This window comes from Protobothrops mucrosquamatus, unplaced genomic scaffold (genome assembly GCF_001527695.2).
Source record: "Protobothrops mucrosquamatus isolate PMUCROS unplaced genomic scaffold, P.Mucros_1.0 scaffold2914, whole genome shotgun sequence".
Lineage (NCBI taxonomy): Eukaryota > Metazoa > Chordata > Lepidosauria > Squamata > Viperidae > Protobothrops > Protobothrops mucrosquamatus.
In genome coordinates, this window is record NW_015388940.1 from 28,395 (window position 1) to 50,614 (window position 22,220).

The following is a 22,220-nucleotide window of genomic DNA, read 5'->3' on the forward strand; positions in this document are numbered from 1 at the left end:
GTTGCAATAAAGATCAGCTGAAAAAGATACCAAATTCGGAACTCTGACCTAGCTACTGTCAGATGGAAATCTGTGGCCATCACTTGGACCATGCTTCATCTTCTGTTTATGGGGAAATTTGAAAGCTAAGTGTTCCTCAACTCTGACCTCCATTTCCATTTTCTAGGATACTATATTGCAAGACTGTCAAACTGCCGGCCCGCGAGCCGGACACAACATCCAGAAGCCATGCCCACCCCATTGCCGGCAATGGCAAAACCGTCCTGATATGTTGCGCGATGTCACGAGTTTGACATGTCTACTATATTGGTAAGGTCAAGCTTTATTAATATATTTTTATATAAATAGCTGAAATGGAAAGGATGTGGAAGGAACCTCTATGAGAGATTTAATCCTTAATATATTTGTTGTGATTATATTTTCCCTCAGTAGGATATATAAATTTAAATTAAAAATCCTTAATGGTCAGTTAACTAGGCTTTAGCCTTTGAACAGAACCAAAGTATCTAGAGATCTACAATTTGCTACCTCCCCCCGCAAACGGAAGATATTTGCTGTTGAATTTTCAAGAATGTAGAAAGATCTCTTTTTTCTAATGGCCAAAAGCAAGGCTAAGAGTCCTTAGCAAACTAAAACTATTGGTTGTGCCTTTTCTTTTGAAGAAAAAACAGGTCATACCACTTCCCTGTTGTGGACAGGTGATACTACGGTTTTATATGCAGGGATGAAACTGCAAAGAACTCTAGCTTTCTCCAGGACCAGATTTACCCTTTCCCAAAGCTTTTTCTGGAGCAATTAGTGATGAAATAGCTTTTAAAAGAAATGATAATTGTATTCCAACAGAAAAATACTACATTCCAGAATGGGTTAAATTGTCTCTGGGTTCAGAAGTCTTGCTGCTGCTAAAAGCTTGCTTATGTGCCTCTCTTCAGTGATGCCAGCCTCATGAAGTGAAGTCTGTGACAGAGAAGGCACTTTACTTAAGTCATTGATTCCTGCAGCTCTGAGAGAGACTGAGTACATTGGGAGGCCAACAGAAACTAGCCAATCAGTTATGGAAGAGATATTTCCAGGCGATACAGGTTTTCGGCAAATTTCAGTGAGGCCGCCACTTGGAATCTGTAGCAAAAGAAAAGATAATTCAAGCTGTCGTTTGGCCTTTTCTCTAATTTTTTTTTAAAAAAAGCAACATCAGTTTGTTCCATGTAAAAAGAAACTGCTGGGATTCTTGAATTCCATCTGAATACATACTATCTTCCTGTGAGAGAATGTGAGAACATAATGTTTTTCCCTTGGGGAAATGGTATGATGAGAACGCTAAATTAATTATTTTTCAGAGTTCTTTGTGGTGACCTAAGTAATGCAGTTCTTAAACTAAATAATGCGTCCAAAATTTTTGTATACTTATAATAGCAATAGCAATAGCACTTAGACTTATATGCCGCTCCATAGTGCTTTACAGCCCTCTCTGAGTGGTTTACAGAGTCAGTATATTGCCCCCAACAATCTGGGTCCTCATTTTACCAACCTCAGAAGGATGGAAGGCTGAGTCACCACTGAGCTGTGGTGGCTCAGTGGTTAGAATACAGTACTGATACAGTACTGCAGGCTACTTCTGCTGACTACCAGTTCAATTCTCACCTGCTCAAGGTTGCTCACTCTGTAAACTGCTTAAAGAAGGCTGCAAAGCACTGGGAAACCAGTATATAAATCTAAGTGTATTGCGATTGAGCCGGTGAGAATCGAACTGCTGGCAGTCAGCAGAATTAGCCTGCAATACTGCATTGTAACCACTGCGCCACCAAGGCTCTTAGTAAAGAGTCACCTGGAATTTCACACTAAATGGTCATCTGCTTCTTGCCATCAGCTTCTAACAGTTCCTGCGGAAGCAGCAAGTTAAACAAGAGAAAACATCAAGAAGTCTTTAAAGGCAAAGATGCCAGTGATATACTGGGAACAATTTCTGTGCTGCTAACTCAGGGCTTGTAGAGGAGACCGATAGGTAGCGTGTAATCAAAGATTCCACTATCTATCAAGGAAAATGAGATAGTTGCCAGTTGCCAGAAAATGAGATAGTTGCCAGATAGTTGCTCGTTCTATTAGTCCTTCCCTGGCACTGCAGAGGTTGAATATCATCACCACTGCCAAAAAAACAAGGAATAGTCTAGTTTTATATGCGAGCAGTTTTTTTAAAAAACAAACAAACATGAAAAGATAAGCTGCATTTTTAAATATACAACCTATTCAAGGTTTTCCCAACCCGCAATTCAAAGTGGCAAAACATCAAAAGGACTCAGTTTTTTCTTTGCTTTTGTCACAGGCCCTTGAACTTGCCACAGGGGTTTAACGCTGACTTACCGCCATACGGTGCTGCTTTCTCAGCTGCTTCACTCGTACTTGGTCCAGGTTTGTAGCAACATCCTTTTCAGGCTGATCTAGGTCTTCAGCATATCTTTGCACCAAAGGCTCAGGAATCCCACAACGGCCGTGCTGCAGATGTCCAGATGAAAATTCAAGTTATAATGAAATAAGCAAAATTCTATGTTCTTTTTATACTAGGGGTCCTCAACCTTGGCAACTTTAAGACTTGTAGACTTCAACTCCTAGAATTCCTTAGCCAGCAAAGCTGGCTGAGGAATTCTGGGAGTTGAAGTCCACAAGTCTTAAGTTGCCATGGTTGAGGACCCCTGTTCTATACTAAGTTCCTTCAGATATTAAGTAATGGTTCCTTAAGAAATTATAAGAAGTTTAACTTGGCAGCTATCCTTTTCATATACACATCTATATTTATGACTTGAATTTATTTCAGTAATTGTACAAGGGTTTTCTATAAATTGATAGTAAATCTATTTCTTAAGAATGTATATGGAGATTCTCAAGCATCCAGGTCAAGGTTGTCCCAAAGGTGCTTTTCAAAAGACAATTGGACTTTCTTGGTCCCCCCCCCCCGAAATGAAGATGCTTCTTGGATGAAAAGTGAAATGTTTTCAAAGAAAAACCAAGAAAATCCAGTTGTTTTTTTGAAAAGCACCTTTGGGGTATTCCTTAAGAAGCCTTAAAAATCACTATCCTAATCCATTGCTCTCCAAGTATATTTCCCATACTTCCCATGCAGACTGGTGTTATGAGTGTTAAACTGAAAACATATGAAAGGTATAATATTGTGGGAGGCTGGTCTTGAGGAGAACATTGGTGTAAAGGGGCTCGACAAACAAAATCAAAGCAAGCAAGACTTTAAAAAAGCAGGCTTCAGCATATACTTAACTTTGTCATTAAAATTGATGGATCTAAGATGTTACTGGAAAGCCAGTTTGGTGTAGTAGTTCAGGCAGAAATCCCCAACCTTTTGGGCACCAGGGACCGTTTCCATGGAGAAAGCTTTTTCCATGGACCGGGGAGTGCATGGTTTTGTGTGCTGCCTGCATCCCGCTCATTTGTGCGGACCGGTTGCTGGTATGCTGTGGCCCGGTACCAGTCCATGGACTGGGGGTTGGGGACCCCTGAGTTAAGGCATCAAACTATAAACTGGGATAACTGAGAGTTCTAGTCCCACCAGAGACACAGAGTCAGCTGGGTGACCTTGAGACAATCATTCTCTCTCAACCTTATGAAGCAGGCAAGGGTAAAACACTTCTGCAATTTTGCCAAGAAAACAGCAGAAACTTGTCCTGGTAGTCATTAGGAGGTCAAAGCTGATTTGAAGACACCAAAAAAGAAAGGTCCCTAATTTTGCTTCATTAAGCCTATTCCAAGTAATATATAAGCTAATATGATTTGTTGCTTTGACAAAGGCTTAATTTATATATTTATGGGCAGTATAGATAGTGGCCTTTTTTGGTAGGCCATTATGTACTGCCATACAGATAAAATTCACTACATGGAATACACATCAGAGTTAGGATTTGCAACTTGATAATTACTAATTACTAATATTCAAAATGAAAACTTTTCAGTAGAACAGTGAAAATTGTTCAGTATAGTATATAGATCTACCAAATGGCTTACTATATCACCACTGGAACAGAATATGTCTACTTATGATTACTAAAATACATGGATGCCACTGGGGTATGATAAAAGAAGTTCTAACAGTGAAAATAATTGAAAAGCTATTCCAAAGAATTAACATTAGGAACATTTAAATTTTCTGGCACCTTATCAGAATAGGGCTCCTCTGTAAGATCAATATCTTCAGATTGCAGCTTGTTTTCTATCAACATTTCGAGATCCAGTCCTCTGTTACAGGATGTCTTCTTTACTGAAGAAGGATCTAGTTTTAACACATGTTGCTGGACACTAGCTGTTTCTGGAAGGTCAGACAACCAAGGAGGCCTTATGCTGGAAGGACTTTTGGGTTCCTGATCAGGAAATGTTCTGCATGCAGTCAGTTCATGGGAACTGGAAGAACCAGATAGGGTAATTTTTTTTGCTGGCAAAGACGGTACATCTGAACAAGAAAGAGTTGAGGGGAGATGACAGTGTCCATTAGAAATACGCTCCCTGTTTTTTTTTGCAGGGACTGGCGGTGGCTGTGAAGATGCTTTGGGTTGCGTTTTTGCTTCACTCGTGTCCTTCTGATCAGTTTCCACATTTTCCTTGCGGATAGAAGTATTAGCTCTTCCAAAATCAAGGGTGCTTTTTTTACAACTTTCAAAAGGAGTCCAGGTCATACCATATGAAAGTGAAGATGTCCGAGCATCAGAGTTCTCAGACAAACGCTGAGGGAACATTCTTGTGGAAGGCATGGTTGCTGACAAGTGGAATTCCTTTCTCTTCCCCTTAGGGGCACCAGCAACCTCTTTTCTTTGATTAGCCATAAACAATTTCACCATCTGCCTACCACCTTCAGAATCAGTTGATTTTTTTGATGAATCCAGAGGTGAAGCATCCACTGATTTTATACTATCAGTGCCAATATTTCCATGAAGATCTCCAAGAGAATGGGATCTTGGCCACATAGGCATATTTGGGGCTCTTTCTAAAATTTCCCAGCTCCGACAGATACCAGTTGGCAAACTTCTACCTTTCTTCTTGAGCTCTACAGCTGCTGGCGGCTTGAGACGGTTTTTTGAGATTGGATGCACACAGCTGAACTGGGTTTTCTTTTCTTGCTGATAAGCTTCTGTTGATTTAATTAAGGGTAGATTTGGAAAATTCGCCAGAGGGTTTCGATGGAAATCCTTAAAATTATATTCACTGACTAATTTTGAGGGCAGGAGACAAGGCTGTCGTATTTTAGCTGAAACAGAATGAAATAAACATTACAAGTTTAGAAAAGAAATAGATTTTTGAAACAAATCAGCACCTGCTCCCTCCTTGCTCCCTGGGATACCCATGCATTATTATTTATCTTGATGTATACGGTGTGTAGAGAAACAAAATTCTGAGGAATATGTGATATTACCTGTACAGATGAAGTTTGTCTAAATTTTAAGCTTTAAATAACAATCGGAACAACGGTATACCAAAAGGAGCAGTTTAATCCTTTCTTCCCCTAGCTCATTTGACATTTCCCAACTGAAATGGTTTTCTCAAGAGAAGAATTTTTGATTCCTCAACTGGAAGTTTCTCAGAGCCAGAGACCTGGAGGCACAGGCAAGTAAAACAAGACTCCTGCACTTGATAAAGCTTCTGCTCAACCATTCTAAGGCTACATGAATGGATAAATACATAAATGCATTTATCTGGACTGTAGAAAAGGAGGAAATGGCAAAAACAGCCCAAAAACACATCACTGAAAAGCTCTTGTAATCTTAAGTAAGCCCCACTTCCTATGTATTACTGTGATGCTCTGATTCAAAGAGATCCCTGGCAAATATTACGTACCAATATGATTTTGGGTAAACCTAGAATAGGCTTCTCTCTATTATGCCATCCACTTCTTGTGCTGAAGTCTGTTTTTCAGAAAGAGAGGCATTCCATTTACAAAGGCTGAAAGAAGCTGTGATCACTGGGATAGCGCACAGCAGGTGCTTCTCACTTTATAGGCTGTCAGTGCTTCATTCTACTTGACATGCTGCAGTTTACATAAAAGGCTCCAGTAGGAGCTCAGCAACACAACGCTTTGAGCCAAGGACGATGCCACGTGCATATCAAGTAAAGAAACCCTTCTCTGGAAAACAGTCTTTTTTCTTTCTCAAGGCTCTGAATAATTTCCTCAATCTATTGTAAGCAGATGAGTTCATTCTTTATCAGAAGCACTTCCTCATTTATGCTTTTGTACTGATGGAGCAACTTCATTCAACACAGCTTGCATTGCAGGAAAGGGGTGGAGTCCTTTATACTACATGGATATTTAAAAAAAAGCAATTACCAAAAACAAAGGTGAAAAATGAGAGCTCTATATACCCTGCAGGGAAACGGTCTGTCCAGAGAACCTTGGAAAAGTGCACAAGCCCCAGAATTAGTGTGCCTCCCCTAATTAGGTCTGCAACAATTGTTTTGTTAGACAATGAAAGCAGTGCCAAAATCGCCACTAAAAGAAATTCTGTTAAGTGCTGTTCCTGGAAACAGAATCTGGTGTCCCTTTAGAAGCTAATGAATTAGGCATGCGATTCAAATGAGCACAGCTGAGATTACCATTCTCCAGGTTTTCACTGCTTTCGTAGCAGCCTGAATCCCGGGGAGAACATCCACTGAGGTCCTGGCCATCTACAAGGAGCTTCTCCTGGGAACCCGACTGGTCACTGTTACCTTGAGCAAAGAACAACAACGGCAAAACTAAGAAAGTGGCATTTGCACGGATTGAAAACAATCTCTTTTATATCAAGCAACCTGTAAGACAAACTTAGGTTATAAATAAATGATAGAGATACATGCTTAAAAATACTTGAGAAGCCAATGAGAAAGAAGGGAGAAGACTAAGGAATTTTCAGCTATTGTCACTAAGCAGTTTTGTGTAATATAGCCACTGCTGCGCAGGTTTTCAAATTTAACATACAAGGTCTGCAAAAAAATATTCAGAGAGTTCCTCAGTCTTTCCACCCTGGAGTAGAGCATTCAGAGGCTGGAAAATTAATCGTCCTTCTCTGTGCTTCCTATGGGTAAGGTGCTTCTGCTCGTGCTACTACCACATAACTAAATCAATGCAAATTAAGTTGGAAAACTAGGGACAGCATATTTCAGGTGCTAATGGGGACAACTGGGGATTCTTTTCCAGCCTAGAATATATTTAGGTCAGAGAAGCATCTCTGTGGTCTTCTTCTTGGGCAATCTTTACGAGCCCTGATTTGGCAGGTTCTCTAGTTATGAGCCACCTTATACTCTATGGAAATTTCCCAAAGCCCAGTGACATTTATTTCTTATAAACCATTTGTGATTATTCCACATTCTCTCTAGCTCCCTGCAAGCCATGATTTTCAAGACCTTTGAGGTTCACAGTTAGAATCTCCAGACTCCCAAGTAGGTAACATCCTTAGCTGTGCACTGTAAAAAAAGACAATCCATCTCACTGTCATATTCCTGCAGGAGCTCCACAGCTGTCAAGAGAACCGCGCGGTGCTCTGGATCTCGAATGTTGAGCTCATCCAAATCTTCCTCCTCCAGGAGCTTGAAGGTATCTAAGTCTTCATAGCCATTAAACAGAAAGGTTGGCATGTGCTCCTGTGTCAAAGAGAGATGCTACTTTCAATGCTGTATATTTTGCAAAGGTTTTTTTTTTGTTTCTAATGGTGCTATATTATAACTGATTTGTAAGGAACATTTTGAGTCATACCATTTTAGAGGCTATAAAAAGAATATGCAGTAGTACCGGTAAACCTATCCATTGTCATTCCTTCATTTCTCTCTCAACCAGAACAGATTTCCACTTTCTTTTTGACTGCAGTGGATTTTATATTCTGTATTCCCTATAAAAATTCCTCTGCAACACAACTGTCACACACTTCAGTGCCAGTGTGAGATTTTCCTCGCTGATGTGCCACATTGGCAGGTAGTCCATCTGATGAAAGAATACGCATGGGGCGAAGTGGCTAAGAAGTTAATCCGTTAACTCCTTGAGTTCTTCATTCAAGATATAATGCAGACTGTGTGATTCCAACTTGAAATAAACTCAGGTCACAGCCTTTACTGGCTTTCTGCATTAATATTTTTTTTTAAAAAAAATCCAATGGCAGCTAGTATCATGAATACAAATATTTCTTCCATCTATGCCCTCCCCCAGTCATGAATCCCAGATGTGAATATTCTTGTAATCTTCACCCTTTATTTCCCCTCCCCCTTTTATCCTGCTCCACTATTTCCTCTTCAGTTCTAAATTTATCTGAAATATAACCATTTTGTGCCATACACTGGTGCTTGCAATATTTAAAATGTATATCTCATGTCTACAGAAACCTGCTGCATACCAAGAAAAAGACTCAGCTTTTGTTTGCATTTTGCCTTCCTCTGAGGCAGCACTTTCGATTTCTGAACTGTGATTCAGACCAGTCGCACCAAGAATGTTGGTCTCAATATTTCCCTTATCATAGTATTATCTGGAAGTTCTGACTCAATTAATGCAATTTGCTTAATTATCAAGTTTCTTTATCACTGGCACTAGGCTAAACAAGCACTGTTGTGGGTTGCCACGTACGTTTTCCAGGAAAAAGCCTACTATTCCATCAGCCCTTTCATTTTAAAAAATAAGACTTAATGATATACTTACTACATTATTTATTCATACTGAATGAAGATGAGTGTGGTTTTAAAATTGCAAGAAGATGAATGTGGTTTTAAAATTAGAGAAAAAAAAAGATACTTTGATAGCTGAAAATGCAAATAAAGTCCAATAGTGAACATCAAGGAGAAGAGTGAGTAAATGGTACTAAGATTAACTATAAAGAAGGCCCAAGCTAATGGCAACTGGTACAGCAACCAGCCTTAGAACTGACAATGAAAATATTGAAGCAGCGGATAGCTTCTCCCTTTCAAGATCAACTAAAAACAATTGAAAGACCAGGCGTCAAGCAATAGATCACAGAATAGCATTTCATAAAGTAGCAGTGAAGGCCTTGAGAAAAAAAAATCAGATGCTGGGATGTGGCTATATCTACAAAGACCAGAATTTTATTCTCTAAAAATAAAAGTTGAAATCAGGATTGACATCTTTTAACTTTGGTATCTGAGAAAACCAGTAATGGCCAATATGTCACTTGAGACTCAAATGATCATACTTTGGACATATTATGCAACAATCTGATTCTCTGTGGAAGGAAAGAGAAGAAGACAACCAGCAGCAAGATAAATGGACTCAATCACAGTGGTGATGTGTACACTATTGGAAGACCAAATTGGAGACAAATTCTTGTGAAGAAAATCTATCTACACGTACCGTAGTTCTCGATTTAGGACTGTAACTTAGTTTGCAATGATCTTAGTAATTTGTAATGATTAATAAGCAGATCACCTTGCGATTGCGTTGAATTTTACTACCTTTTTTATGGTCATTAAGCAAATGCCTTGGTTGTAAAGCAAATGCTGTATGGTTATTAAGTGAGCCCATTATTCATTATGAGATGGGGTTGTGGTTTTTTTTTGCTAGAAACTAGAAGTAAATGCTGGTTTCAGGCAAAAACCATAGGATGTTGCTGTAAATGGGGGCTGGTTACTGAGCACCCAAAATGTGATTATGTCACGTATTATCATCTTTGGTGGACATGCCCCAAAGCAAAAAAAAATTGGTCAAAAATACATAGGTGGTTAGAGAAATGTTAAGAAAACACATAGATTTTAAGCCGGAACTATTGCTTTTAGGTATAATCTCAGAAAAACATGAGAAAAAAATGTGTGCATTTAATGTTACGTGTATTTACAGCAGCAAGAATTGTATTTGCGCAGCATTGGAAAAAATGAAGAAATACCAGCTGAAGAAGAGAAAATTAATAAAATGTTGGACTGTGCAGAAATGGATAGGCTTACTTTGAAAATGAAAGGAAAAGAAGATACAGAATACTTCCAAGCATGGGATGTAGTTTACCAATGGCTGGAAAAGGGGGATAGAGATTAGGAATTTAATATGCATTATTAAGTTAAACATTTGGCCCAGACAACACGTTGTTTACTAAGCACTAACGAATTGTAAACATAAAAAATAAAATATTTTTTAAAAAAATGTGTTTATGTGGCTTTAGGGATGGTGGCCATTAGGATTTTGAATCTGGATCATGAGTAGCTTTTCCAGAGTCTGCCGTAACTTTAAACGGTTGCTAAGAGACTAGTCATAGGTCGGGGACTACCTGTATGTGATTGCTAAGAGTCGACATTAACTTGACAGCACACAACTAGTCAATTACATTTAACTCTTCTTTCATTGGCAGTGGGCATCATCACACATGCTTTAGTTAGATGTAAATATTGTTTGGCTGCAGCTAGTCTTGATTTTTCTAAAACAAAGTCCAGTCTGGCCAAAAACAAATACAACCTATATTTTATTTAAACATCATGCATTATATACTCCTATTTATTTGAAATATATATTAAAAATATCCATTTTCTCCTCATTTTAACGTTTGACTGAATAAAATATATAAGAAGAAACGAAGAGACATTTGTTGCATACTAAGAGCAGTCTATCTTTTATGAAGAATTACCTTTCAAGGATGGTGATGAGGAAAAGAAGAAAAAAATGACGGTAGCCTGGGCATGTTCCACCTGAGTGTGTTTTAGTTAGGGCAAGATTGCTGAGATACCTCTAGAGTGAGATAGTTGCACACATTATAGCTCAGAATGGAGACTATGGATTTATTTTAGACAGCTGCTGTAATAAAAAAAACATCTTTCTTGCCAGGAGCCCAGCTGTTAGCAATTGCTCTCTTCTATTCAAGTAGCTTTACTGGCAATAAAAAAAATGTAAGAGAGCTTTGGGGAGACAGGTAACAGCTTCTCAAAAAGTTTACTCTTCCTTCACTGCTCCACAGTTGGGTTATTGTCTCATTGATGTTGGAATTCTCTTTTCAAAAGGCCTACCATCTCTTTCCTTAGAGATTTGATCCTTGCAACTTTCCGATTGGCTATAATGTTTTAATATCTCATGAATTGTACTGCTCTCACTCTCCTGTAAACCTTTGTTTTGTTTAATGATTTGTCTTTCTTTCTTTACAGTAAAAGGTTTAGCTGTGATCACATTTTAATGATGTTTGGAGGAGCCACTCTTATTTGCAGAAAAAGTCTGAGACCGAGTCCATCTATCCTTCCTTGCTGAACAGACAGAATTATTCATTGAATAGCATAATGTATTCCTGGCTCTTTCACAGCCTTAACGTCAAACAGGATTTAAACAAAACAAAAGCAAAACAGGTACAATGAATCTTTCTAGAAAAGTAAATTAATAACTATGCATGGATAATTGGTTCTCTAAACAAAACTGTGACAAATAAGAAATTTATCAGGAAATTTAGGAGAGAAAACAAAGGGAATTATTGACAATAAAAAACAACAAGTATACTTTATACTAAGAAAACACAATATGTGATCACAGAACATCTGTAGAGATTTAACCACAGGCAGTATTATCCACTAAATTGTGCACATTGTTCCTGCTGTGGAATTGAGAATCCAATCATCTAAAATCAGCTTGCTTTTAAAAAGTTACTTCACTTTAATAGCAGAGCAGAAAAGGGATAAAAAGAAATAAGTATGTCAATCCCATCTGATAATAAGCATGAAGCAAAACAAATTAAAAATGTTTATTAAATAAAATCCATAAGAGTTGAATCCAGGCTTAATTAGCTGGAATCAATAATTTCAGTGTTAGGTAATGTGATCATCCACTCTTTGGTCTCTGAAGGAGGACTGAGGAGGAAAACAAGAATACTGGAAATGAAGCATCAGCTATTCAAATAATTTCTAGGACTATGATTGCATTATCTGGAGAATCAACTGCTGGCATGAAATGGGCTGCACCTCATAAGGATTGGTAAAAATGTATTTGGCTGAAACATGTTGAGCCTAATGGGGAGAGCTTTAAACTGAATCCACTGGGACTTGGCAAATAAAACCCTTAAATCTTCAGATCAAGCTTTCTGCACTCTGAAAAGAAAGAGGAATACTTTTTCACCTGGGTTATTAAAACCACTATATGTTAATGATTAGACTATAGACTATTAGAATAATGAAGATGAGCTTGAACCTTTGGTACAGGAAGGCAAATCTGATTTAATAGGTCTCATGGAGACAGGGTGGGTTGACTTCCATGACAGGAATACAATTTGTTCAAAAGGAACAAAAGCAGTAGAAAAGGAAGAGTTAAAAATGTTAATATATGCTCAAAAATTTAGATGAATTAACTTTACAATCAGATAGAGAGCATATGAGTAAAATATGACATAAATTACTATTATCTGCCTGGCTGTTGGGATACACATACTGTCTTCCAAAAGCAAACTGCACATCTTTGAAAGAGACATGGAAGTCAAAGTATTGGGAGATTTTAACTACTTTAATAAGTGTTGGGAGACAAATTGTGCCAAGGAGGGCCCTTTCAGGAACTTTGTGACTTATTTTTCCAAGAATTTTGTTTTTCAGCTGGTAGAGTTCAATGAGCAGCCAATAAATTTAAATAAATAAATATCAAAGGAAGGCACAAGAGGATCATCTGTCTTTGATCTTTGACACTAACTAATACAGAAGTCTTAGTTGAAGTGAAAATAGTAGAACACAAAGGGGGAAAACTCTAGATAGGAATAGAAAAACCATTACTAGAGTTCAAATGAAACTATAGATGAGTAGTAATAATAATAATAATAAAGTTGGAAGGGACCTTGGAGGTCATCTAGTCCGACCCCCTGCTCAGGCAGGAAACCCTATACCATTTCGGACAAATGGCTGTCCAGTTTCTTCTTAAAAACTTCCAGTGTTGGCGCATTCACTGCTTCTGGAGGCAGGTTGTTCCACTGGTTAATTGTTCAACAAGTATAGTTCAACAAGTAGATTTTAATGAACTCAGAAGCAAGTAGGATTCTTTATAATGGAAACTGGGAACTCAAAATAGGCAGGAATAGTTGACTGCAAACTTGGTGTCAGTCAGGAATATGACGTGACTACAAAAAAGGGAAATGCAGTTTGCATCAGCAAAACAAATAGTTCTATTGTGTTGAGCAATTGTCACTTTAAGTAAAATATTCAGTGATAGGCGTTATGTGTTAAGAATGAGTCAGATGAACTGGAACAGGTTCAGAGAACTCAAATCAGGATAGCAAGAAAAAAAGATCATCCCAGGATTTAGGAACAATATATTAATTTTCAGGAAAGAGATACTGAGATCTAATTCACAAGAAAGCAGATTCTGTTGGGGGGGGGGACAAAACAATAATCGTATTTGACAGTGTATATCCCACTAAGGTAAATCAGACTAGGAGACTAAAATCACTTATGTTATACTACTTTTATTATAAAGTTACAACAACAAAAGCTTACAAGACTTATCCCTTCCTTCCCTTTATCCCAGTGGTTCTCAACCTGTGGGTCGGGACCCCATTTGGGGTCGATCGACCATTTCACGGGGGTCGCCAAGCAAGGCTGTCCGCCATTTTTTCCCCCTTTTCCCCCTTTTCCGGCGGGAGCCTCACCTCCCTTGGGCTGGGCCAGCTGGTGGTCGGCCTGCTCCGTCACTGCCGCTTGCCAGCTACGCCTCGGCCGGCGCAGGGGGCGGCACCACCCATGCGTGGCGCTCCCGGGCAGGGAAAGTCCTCGACTTACGACCGGTTGGGTAGTCCTCAACTTACGACCGGTTTAGTCCTCGACTTACAACCGGTTTAGTCCTCGACTTACGACCGGTTGGGGTTGCGGCATTAAAAAGGTTGAGAACCACTGCTTTATCCTCTTGAGAAGTTAAGTATGGTCTTGTCTGAGGTGCTTACTCAGGTTACAAGTTTGGCCTGGGTTCAGATTTCTTTGAAGTAACTGTTCTCTTGGTTGTAGCTCTTCTTCCTGTTCCTCAAGGTTATTCTTTCTACCCATTACAAAGTTAAACCAACTATATGTAGGGGTGGTCAGCTCCCCTTCAATGAATGAACTCAAGAGGAAGTTTTCAGGAAACATGAACAGAACTCAACAGTCCTTCTCAACATTCAGTTAAGATAGATTCAATTTGCTGACTTAATATGCTGTGATATACTATTCTTTATCAACATTATTGTGTCTGAATGCTGTATAAATTAACTTATAAAAAGTAGATAATTTTTCCATCAAGTTACATGTTAAAAGCTTTCACTCCTAAGGCCAAGGAATATTTGTATCACCTGAAGCAAAGGGTCCAAGACCTAATTAACTCAAAATGTATTAGCTCAAATAGTATTTATTGTAATGTTTCTCCATGGACTACACTTTATTTTTAAACCCAAAAATATAAATATTGACAAAGAAGCATTACATAAAGATAAACATAGATCCCATTGCCATTATTTCAGAGTTTTAATCTATTTTCACATTCCTCTGTGAACTAAAGTCAGCAATGAGAAGGCAACTCAAATTACAACATGATTGTTGTGTGAGTTATTTTGGTGAGTTGGGCATTGCATATAATGATAAACAACATTGACATTAAAGATAAAAGAGAAAGAAGACTCAGTGTATATTAGAACATGGGATAATTTTTATCAATGGCTAGAAAAATGAGTTAGCGAGAAAGGAATGTGATATATAACATTGAATATATATTAGTAAGAAGAAGACTATTGAGCGATTAATTAACATATTGTTTATGATAATTATTCATTGTTTTTTTAATTACATGAACCTAGACAACATGCTGTTTACTAAATATTAAGAATGTTATTTTAAAAAATCCTAACACTAACCCCGATCCTAACCCTATAAAAATTAATTATATATATATGATAAACAAGCAAACATATTACCCCACTTGCATAAATAAACAAACTCTAGACTTAACAACTTCTATTCAAGAGACTGGAGCAATTCTACATCTGCTGTTCCTGTGAATGAAGTCGTGCTTCTTCATTTCTCTTATATTTTGAAAACAGAGAATTTTAAAAGTGCAGATGATTTGCAGAGAATTACGGTAAGTTTAATCTTGACTTCCTGCCTTGTTATGTGGGACCCTGCAATGCCCACATCGTGGGAGTAAGCAAATTTCCTCTGCATATTTTGAGCCAAAAGATTGTCACACAGCGGCTACCTGAAGCTGATAACTACTGAAGGATAAGCGTCCTTGCTTACATAGAGAGAAAAACAAGCCTTGCCTATAAGAACCAAGAAATAGGAAAAATGGAAATTGACCTTTAAATTGATGCGATCAAGGAGATCCTCGACAGATTTGGGCTGCTGTAATCTTCCTTTTCGACGCCTCCTTGTGGGCCTTTTAGGCTTTTCTTCCTCTTCATTTAACACATCCACATAGATGAATTTGAAAGTACCAACTTTATTGTTCAGAAGACCCATCCAGGTACCCATGGGAGGCTTGCTAATTATATCAATAATATCACCCTTCTGTAGTTGAGGAAAAAAATACATTTCAGGGATGTACTAAATCAATCCCGATACCTCTTATGTGTACAACCTTTTGTGAAATCCTTCATATTTTTTTTTTTAAAAAAATATGAAATTAAGCAAATAAAAGGACGGCTCAATTATTTTTTCTTTACATAAAGAGACTCTACTTCTTAATTCTGCAGCATTTTAACTGAACATAAAACATACTTCTATTTTTTTAAAAAAACCACACACACATTATACCTGTATAGATTTTTTTAAAAAAAATATCTTTGGCATGAGTCTTCATGACTAAGTATTTAGACGGGAACAATTTATATCTGAAAATATTTTTTTGTCAAAGGTATATGGAATAAAATCACCTGTCACTATCGGCTCAATTTTTGATCCACACTCATGTTCCTGCCTTTTCTATAAAAATAAATACTTGGGTTAACTTTTCCAAATCTAGAAAAGGGGGGGGAAGAGAATATTAACGTATGAGAACAGGTATTTGAGGGACTGCCTTACTCTCATTGTTTGAACCTGTCCCATTAGGTCAGGTGAGAGGGACATATTCAAGGGCCTATTGGTCAGGGATTGCATCTAGTGAGATCCAGGATGTGTAGCTTTTCCACAACTGCACCTGTACTCTGGAACACCATACCATCCAAGTCTTGGTTAACCTGACATTGCTCACCTTTTAAGAAAACATTGAAGACTTGGCTATTTTCCTGAACATGGGAGGCAAGAGAGTAATTGAACCCAGAATGTTGGTGCATGGTGGCTTTGGTGGCCACTTTGTGTTGGTAGTTGATCTAGATGTGCATTTTCAAATTTTTATTAGCCACCCAGAGTTTTATGAGGGAGATGGGCAGCCATATAGAAAGAAAGAAATGTATACACACATCTTAATTACAATAAAGTAGTTTCATAGCCTTTTCAAAAGTAGTCAGATAACCACTTTAAAGATATTGATCAATGTTTGTAAAAACGATAGCCTTTCTAAAAAGGACTATATTTAGAATCTAATAAAAATGAGAAACTAGTGTATCAAGGAGGTTTGGATAGGTAGTCCTTTCCACCAGATCTCGGGCCTAACTATGGAACATTTAGAGAACATTTAGTACCTTTGTAAGCAATATCCCTTAATTCAAATTTGCCAGTGAATTCATGGAAAGTACCTTGAGTTTAAGAGAATCTGTATCATAAGGGCTGGGGGTGAAGTCAGTGTGAACCCTGGCACGACCACAGAAAGGCCCTCGGTAGGCGAGCTCCTCATCATCACCATCTTCAGACTTGACGCTCTCTCTATTGCTGGTCGAAGAGTCAGTTGTGCTTACCGTCTGCCCACCTATTTGTGCAGGAAAAAAAGGCAAAAGCAAAGGAATTGCAAAAGACAACAAGCAGATCCTGACATGTAATCCTCTAAAATGTCAGGAACATTCCTCTGACTCTAGTCTAACATCACAGGTGCTATTAGAACAGCAAACACAGTAGATCCTGTAGCCCTTTTGCTTCTTTAATGGCATGTTTACCATCTGATCTGATTAGCTCCCCAGAGATTTATTTATTTAAATTTATTTATTTATCAAATTTCTACACCACCTATTTCACCTAAGTGACTCTGGGTGGTTTACAAATCTATGTAGTGTGGCTGCTCTTGCCTTAGCACAACTTCTGCTTCTCCCCAAACATTAATGCAGATCCTAGCTTTCAATTGAGCCCTCTATTACTTCCTAAATGAAGAACCACAAAAACAGATTTAAAAAAAACAAACCCTGATAATAATCCCCACTATGTCTGATACTTGACTCAAGAAGGCTCAGATTCAGCTTAAAATAGACATTTTTTCTCGCTACTTAAGACAACTAAGAGAGAGTCAATTTGGTCCAGTGGTTAAGGCACCAGACTAGAATATGGGAGACAGTGAGTTCTAATCCCACCTTAAGCAGAAAGTCATCTGGGTAACCTTGGGCCAGCCACTTCCTCTCAGCCCTAGGAAGGAGGGAATGGCAAACCACTTCCCAAAAAACTTGAATTAATTAACCCTCACAATAGATGCGGGTAAACACGGGGCAAAGAAGAATGGATGAAGGCAGAGAATATGAACAAAGTATTAGCATCTGGTCCAGGCCATGTTTCCTTAGGTTGAGATTTTTACATCTAAATTGAGCATAGATGACTTTATATACATTACTTACTCATGGAGCTTTGGCCACTGAGAGAACTCCGCAAACTTTCTACTGAACCACCAGCTTTTAACTTTGGTTTATCCAAAGTATCGGTATTTGGCTGTGGTGCCTGAAGAGACTCTGGCCTTACATCCAGATTGGGTTCCTGAAAGACAAAAACCTCATGATTGATATTAAATTTCCCATATACTCAAACATGGAACTATTGGTTTGTGTGGTTTTAAAATTCTGCAGCATCCTAGTAGAATTTATTGCTAAGGATTTGACCTCAACTATGATACAAAAAGCAGCAATTATCTATGATTTCCATTTTTTTTACCCCTTGTAAGCTAAAAAGACACAGTAAATAACAAGAAAGTATTCCTGAATCATGAGAAGACCAGGTTAAGGGTCAGACAGAAAATGGCGTCTGAAGAGAACTTAAACCCAGGTATTTTCCTATAGCTGAAGGAGACCTCTTCCTAATTTGCACACAGGTTTTGCATATTTACACAAAGTATCTTGTGATAAGTGAAGCTAACAGGTCAATATGTTCAGCACATTTGAACAAATCAGAATTGTGTTCTGTTTTGCACTTGAGATTCCCACATTTCTAATGTGTGTTGCCTAATCTATTTTTTTAAGATACAGAGATCTAGGATTTAATCTAGATTTTTCTTTCAAATCTGAAGTTAGCCCAACACTATTTTCAGTTCCCTTTGGAAAATATACTGCTCAAAAAAATAAAGGGAACGCAAACTCCTTCAGTTCCATGTTAAAATGTTCCCTTTATTTTTTTGAGCAGTATATTTCATTTAATGTGTTTTATACATGTTCAGATTTTTTAGTATGAAACGAAGGTTTGATAATAGTATTTTCAACTAGTTTAAAGTTCTATTCTTAAGATCATAATTAATATGAGTTGGAGTATGCTTTCCTTACATACCGGTACTATTTACGTTATCCAACGTAATGTCTTACATATATTCTTTGCAAACGTATGAAAAATATATAAATCACTTGCAGAGGCAATGTTTTAACTTATTCCTAATCAAACCATGCCATTAATTAAACCCATCTGAATCTAGCATCCATTTCTTTGTTCTACTTGTGATTTTGCAGTTAAATTATGTTTTTCAGAACTGTCCTGCCTTGGAATCAGGCATTTTACGCAGCATTCGCTAACAATGGTTAATGCAATGTTAACCGAATGGTTGATGAAGTAACAAAAGTATTATTATTTGGAGTAAATAACCAAAAGCATTATTGTGGTGTTTTTAGATAGATAAAATGAATTAATCTACTAATCTAGTACCGCAATTTGGTTTTGAAAATGGTAAACAAACCGACAATCCTTGACGTGAAAATTAATGTGCATTTTCCATCTTCATTTGTTCATTCAGATACCAAAACAGATCCAAAAGGATGTGAACAGTAATTTCTGGACCAATCTGCACTTAGGAGAGCAGTTAGTTTGTGGATATGGGGGTGTACATGCATTTTAGAAAGCACTTTCTAAAGGCGATAAAAACAACATTATAGACTATTCTAGAACATCCGCAGGAAAGAATTGAAGAATCCTGCTGATATCAAGAATTGCTGGCTATTCCACTGACATGCAATCACAAACCATCTGATGAAGCCTATTATTTGTGTACTGCAGAGTCATCAGGAAATATCTTCCCCACAAATCAAGCAACTCTTCAGAGAAAACCAAGCCACAAACGTTTAGTTAGAAAGTGACTTCTGTTTTTCCTAAGGTCTATCTTTCTTATATTTTAAATAATTTTGCTGCCATTAATTTGGCAGACCTATCCATACATTCTTACCGCAGAAGTATGGGTCATTGGAACCCTGCAGAAGTCAAGTCATTGGACTGAGACATAAAACCAGTATGGTATTAGTATTGCTTCTTTCCCAGTTCTGAAATTGTAAGGTCATCTACAAAGCCAAAGCTCTGGAGAAGAACAGGGACTTCACTGTGTTCTATCTATATTATACGCTATATCCAATATATGTATGATTTTTCTCTTTTAATAGAATTTCTCCTTCCTACGGCTACCCATAATCTCTGCACACGCCGGTGAAAGTTGCTTCAGGAGGCCCAACTTTCTGCAGATTTGGGAGGCTTAGAAAGGAGGGGATTAAAAATCCATTTTGCCAGCCAAATAACACTTTAGAAATATTATCATTTTTCTTGCTGTATAGTCTTGAGGGAAGTTTTTAAACATAACAAACATCCTCATCTCAAACTATCTATCTGAGAATTTACCATTATGAACAGTTGGGATGATAGTCCTAGAGCAGATCGTCCCTCCTGATTATAGTACTTTTTGGGTTATGTTCTTACACTTAAAAATAAAATCAACTTAATATTTTAAAGCATTCCATTTTTCAAACTGGCTTTTGACACAGAACAAGATATTCTATTTTAGTATGCGCACAAAGTAAATGCATTTTTAAAATAAGTTCTGCCTTTTTAAAAGATGCACAGAACTGTTAACTCTCTCTGAAAGGCTGAGGTTCAAAAATTTAAAAAATGGCTAACAATCATTCTTAATATGCTGTTAAGAATTGCACTTCCTTATGATTCTTATAAAGCTGTATACAGATAATCCTCAACTTACAACAGTTCATTTAGTGACTGTTCAAAGTTACAACATCACTGAAAAAAGTGACTTCTGACCGTTTTTCACACTTATGACCACTGCAGCATCCTCATGGTCACGTGATCAAAATTCAGATGCTTGGCAACTGACTCGTACTTATGATGGCTGCAGTGTCCCAGAGTCAATGTGATCAACTTGTGTGATCTTCTGACAAGCAAAATCAATGGGGAAGCCAGATTCACTTAACAACCATGTTAGTAACTTAACAGCTGCAGTGATTCACTTAACAACTGTGGCAAGAAAGGTCGTAAAATGAGGTAAAACTCACTTAACAACTGTCTTGCTTAGCAACAGAAATTTTGGACTCAATGGGATTGTCATATTTGCTTTTCTTTGACTAAAATTAACAATATGGGCAGGAATGGGGATTTCTATTACAGAAGAAAGATTTCTTTGCAAATATTTCTATATACTGGGACAGGAGTCAATGTCAGAATCCAACCAGGCTATGACATTTGTACTGCCACAGCCAACATGACAACAAATGGCTTTGTTTTCTGCTGGAAGTCTGGTATTGCAGTGATGGTCTGCTGTACAAGAAAGGACTTCAAGATGGATATAAGGGCTGCCTTGTTTCTGTATAGAGCCACAAACTATTTATTTATTTATTTGTTTGTTTGTTTGTTGGTTGGTTTGCAGCAACTAGCAGGTCCAACTTCCCAATGAAAGGCTATTGTACCTCCATGGCGCCTTTCTGCCTTGAAATCTGTCCCATATCATTACAGATGAGAGTGAGGGACTGAATTTAGGTTGGCAATCTAAAGCTACCTCAGAGAACACGAACACGTTAGAGCAGGGGTCTCCAACCCCCGGGCCGTGGACTGGTACCGGGCCGCGGCATGCCAGCAACCGGTCCGCACAAACAAGCAAAGCCCCATCTGTGGGATGCAGGCAGCACACAAAATCATGCCCCCTCCGGTCTGCGGAAAAACCTTTCTCCACAGAACCGGTTCCCTCGTGTCCAAAAGGTTGGGGACCTCTGCGTCAGAGTGCTTTGAGATCAGCATTCTACTACTCCTAAATGCAAAATATAATGGTCTACTATAGCAACTGGATTATTTGATAGGCCTCTAGAGGGCAATATTTCATCAATATTAACTGTCTTCCCAGATGATGCCAATGACTTGTTATGTTTATACTGTAGTTAAAGTGGAAAGACTGATGAAAAAATAACAATAAAAAGTGTTGGCTATTTTGACAGCCTCCCAAACTAAACTGACTGAAATTTGCCAAAAGCAACAAGCTTGGAAAAAACAAATTGATTTCTGGCAGGGAAAATTGAAAGAGGAGTTTTAAAGGAATCAAGGATCATCATGGATCTCGGTAATAAGGGAATTAAGCGTATTGTAAAGGAAAATTGTGGAGTTTTTTTTTCATTCAGCATACTATGCTGATTTAAAAAGTTGCTTACCAAAACAGAATACATCGCTGTATTCTTTGACTGGCTATAGGCTACTCAGATAACCTCATGGTAAAGCAGTCATATTGCACAAATGTCAAAGCTGCAGGTTGCTTTCCATGATCAAATTTAATGATCCTTCTATTCGGATGTTGACATATCATTCCTAACAGGGCAGAATGTTTACGTAGTTCATGGCTATCTGTTTCTTATTTTTATTCATACATACAAATATGTATTTTTCATATGAGCTGCCTTTCTATCTTAAAAAGTTAGGGAACTATAAAAGTCTTATGGAGATTCTCAGTCCTCTAGGTCAGGGGTAGGCAACCTTGGCTCTTTTATGATTCGTGGACTTCAACTCCCAGAATTCCCGAGCCAGCATGGCTGGCTCAGGAATTCTGGGAGTTGAAGTCCACGAGTCATAAAAGAGCCAAGGTTGCCTAACCCTGCTCTAGGTCATGGGTTGCTCCCAAAGGTGCTTTTTCAGGAGGCAACTGGACTTCCTTGTTTTTCTTTGAAGACGTTTCTCTTTTCATCCAAGAAGCATCTTCAGTTCTGACTGGATGG

At 38.0% G+C, this 22,220-nt stretch overlaps 1 protein-coding gene across 1 annotated transcript in view; it reads right to left on the reverse strand.

The window, feature by feature from the left end:
• Positions 1-829: 829 nt before the first annotated feature.
• The window catches only part of SASH1 (SAM and SH3 domain containing 1), a 66,001-nt gene continuing 44,610 nt past the window's right edge, over positions 830-22,220 (reverse strand). The window contains exons 8-15 of the mRNA XM_015825988.2: positions 17,613-17,748; positions 16,593-16,762; positions 15,217-15,426; positions 7,452-7,602; positions 6,580-6,693; positions 4,155-5,239; positions 2,359-2,490; positions 830-1,119 (exon numbers count right to left, since the gene is read on the reverse strand). Coding sequence (XP_015681474.1) covers positions 868-1,119; positions 2,359-2,490; positions 4,155-5,239; positions 6,580-6,693; positions 7,452-7,602; positions 15,217-15,426; positions 16,593-16,762; positions 17,613-17,748 — 2,250 coding nt within the window. The 3' untranslated portion in view covers positions 830-867. The remainder of the gene's footprint in view (positions 1,120-2,358; positions 2,491-4,154; positions 5,240-6,579; positions 6,694-7,451; positions 7,603-15,216; positions 15,427-16,592; positions 16,763-17,612; positions 17,749-22,220) is intronic.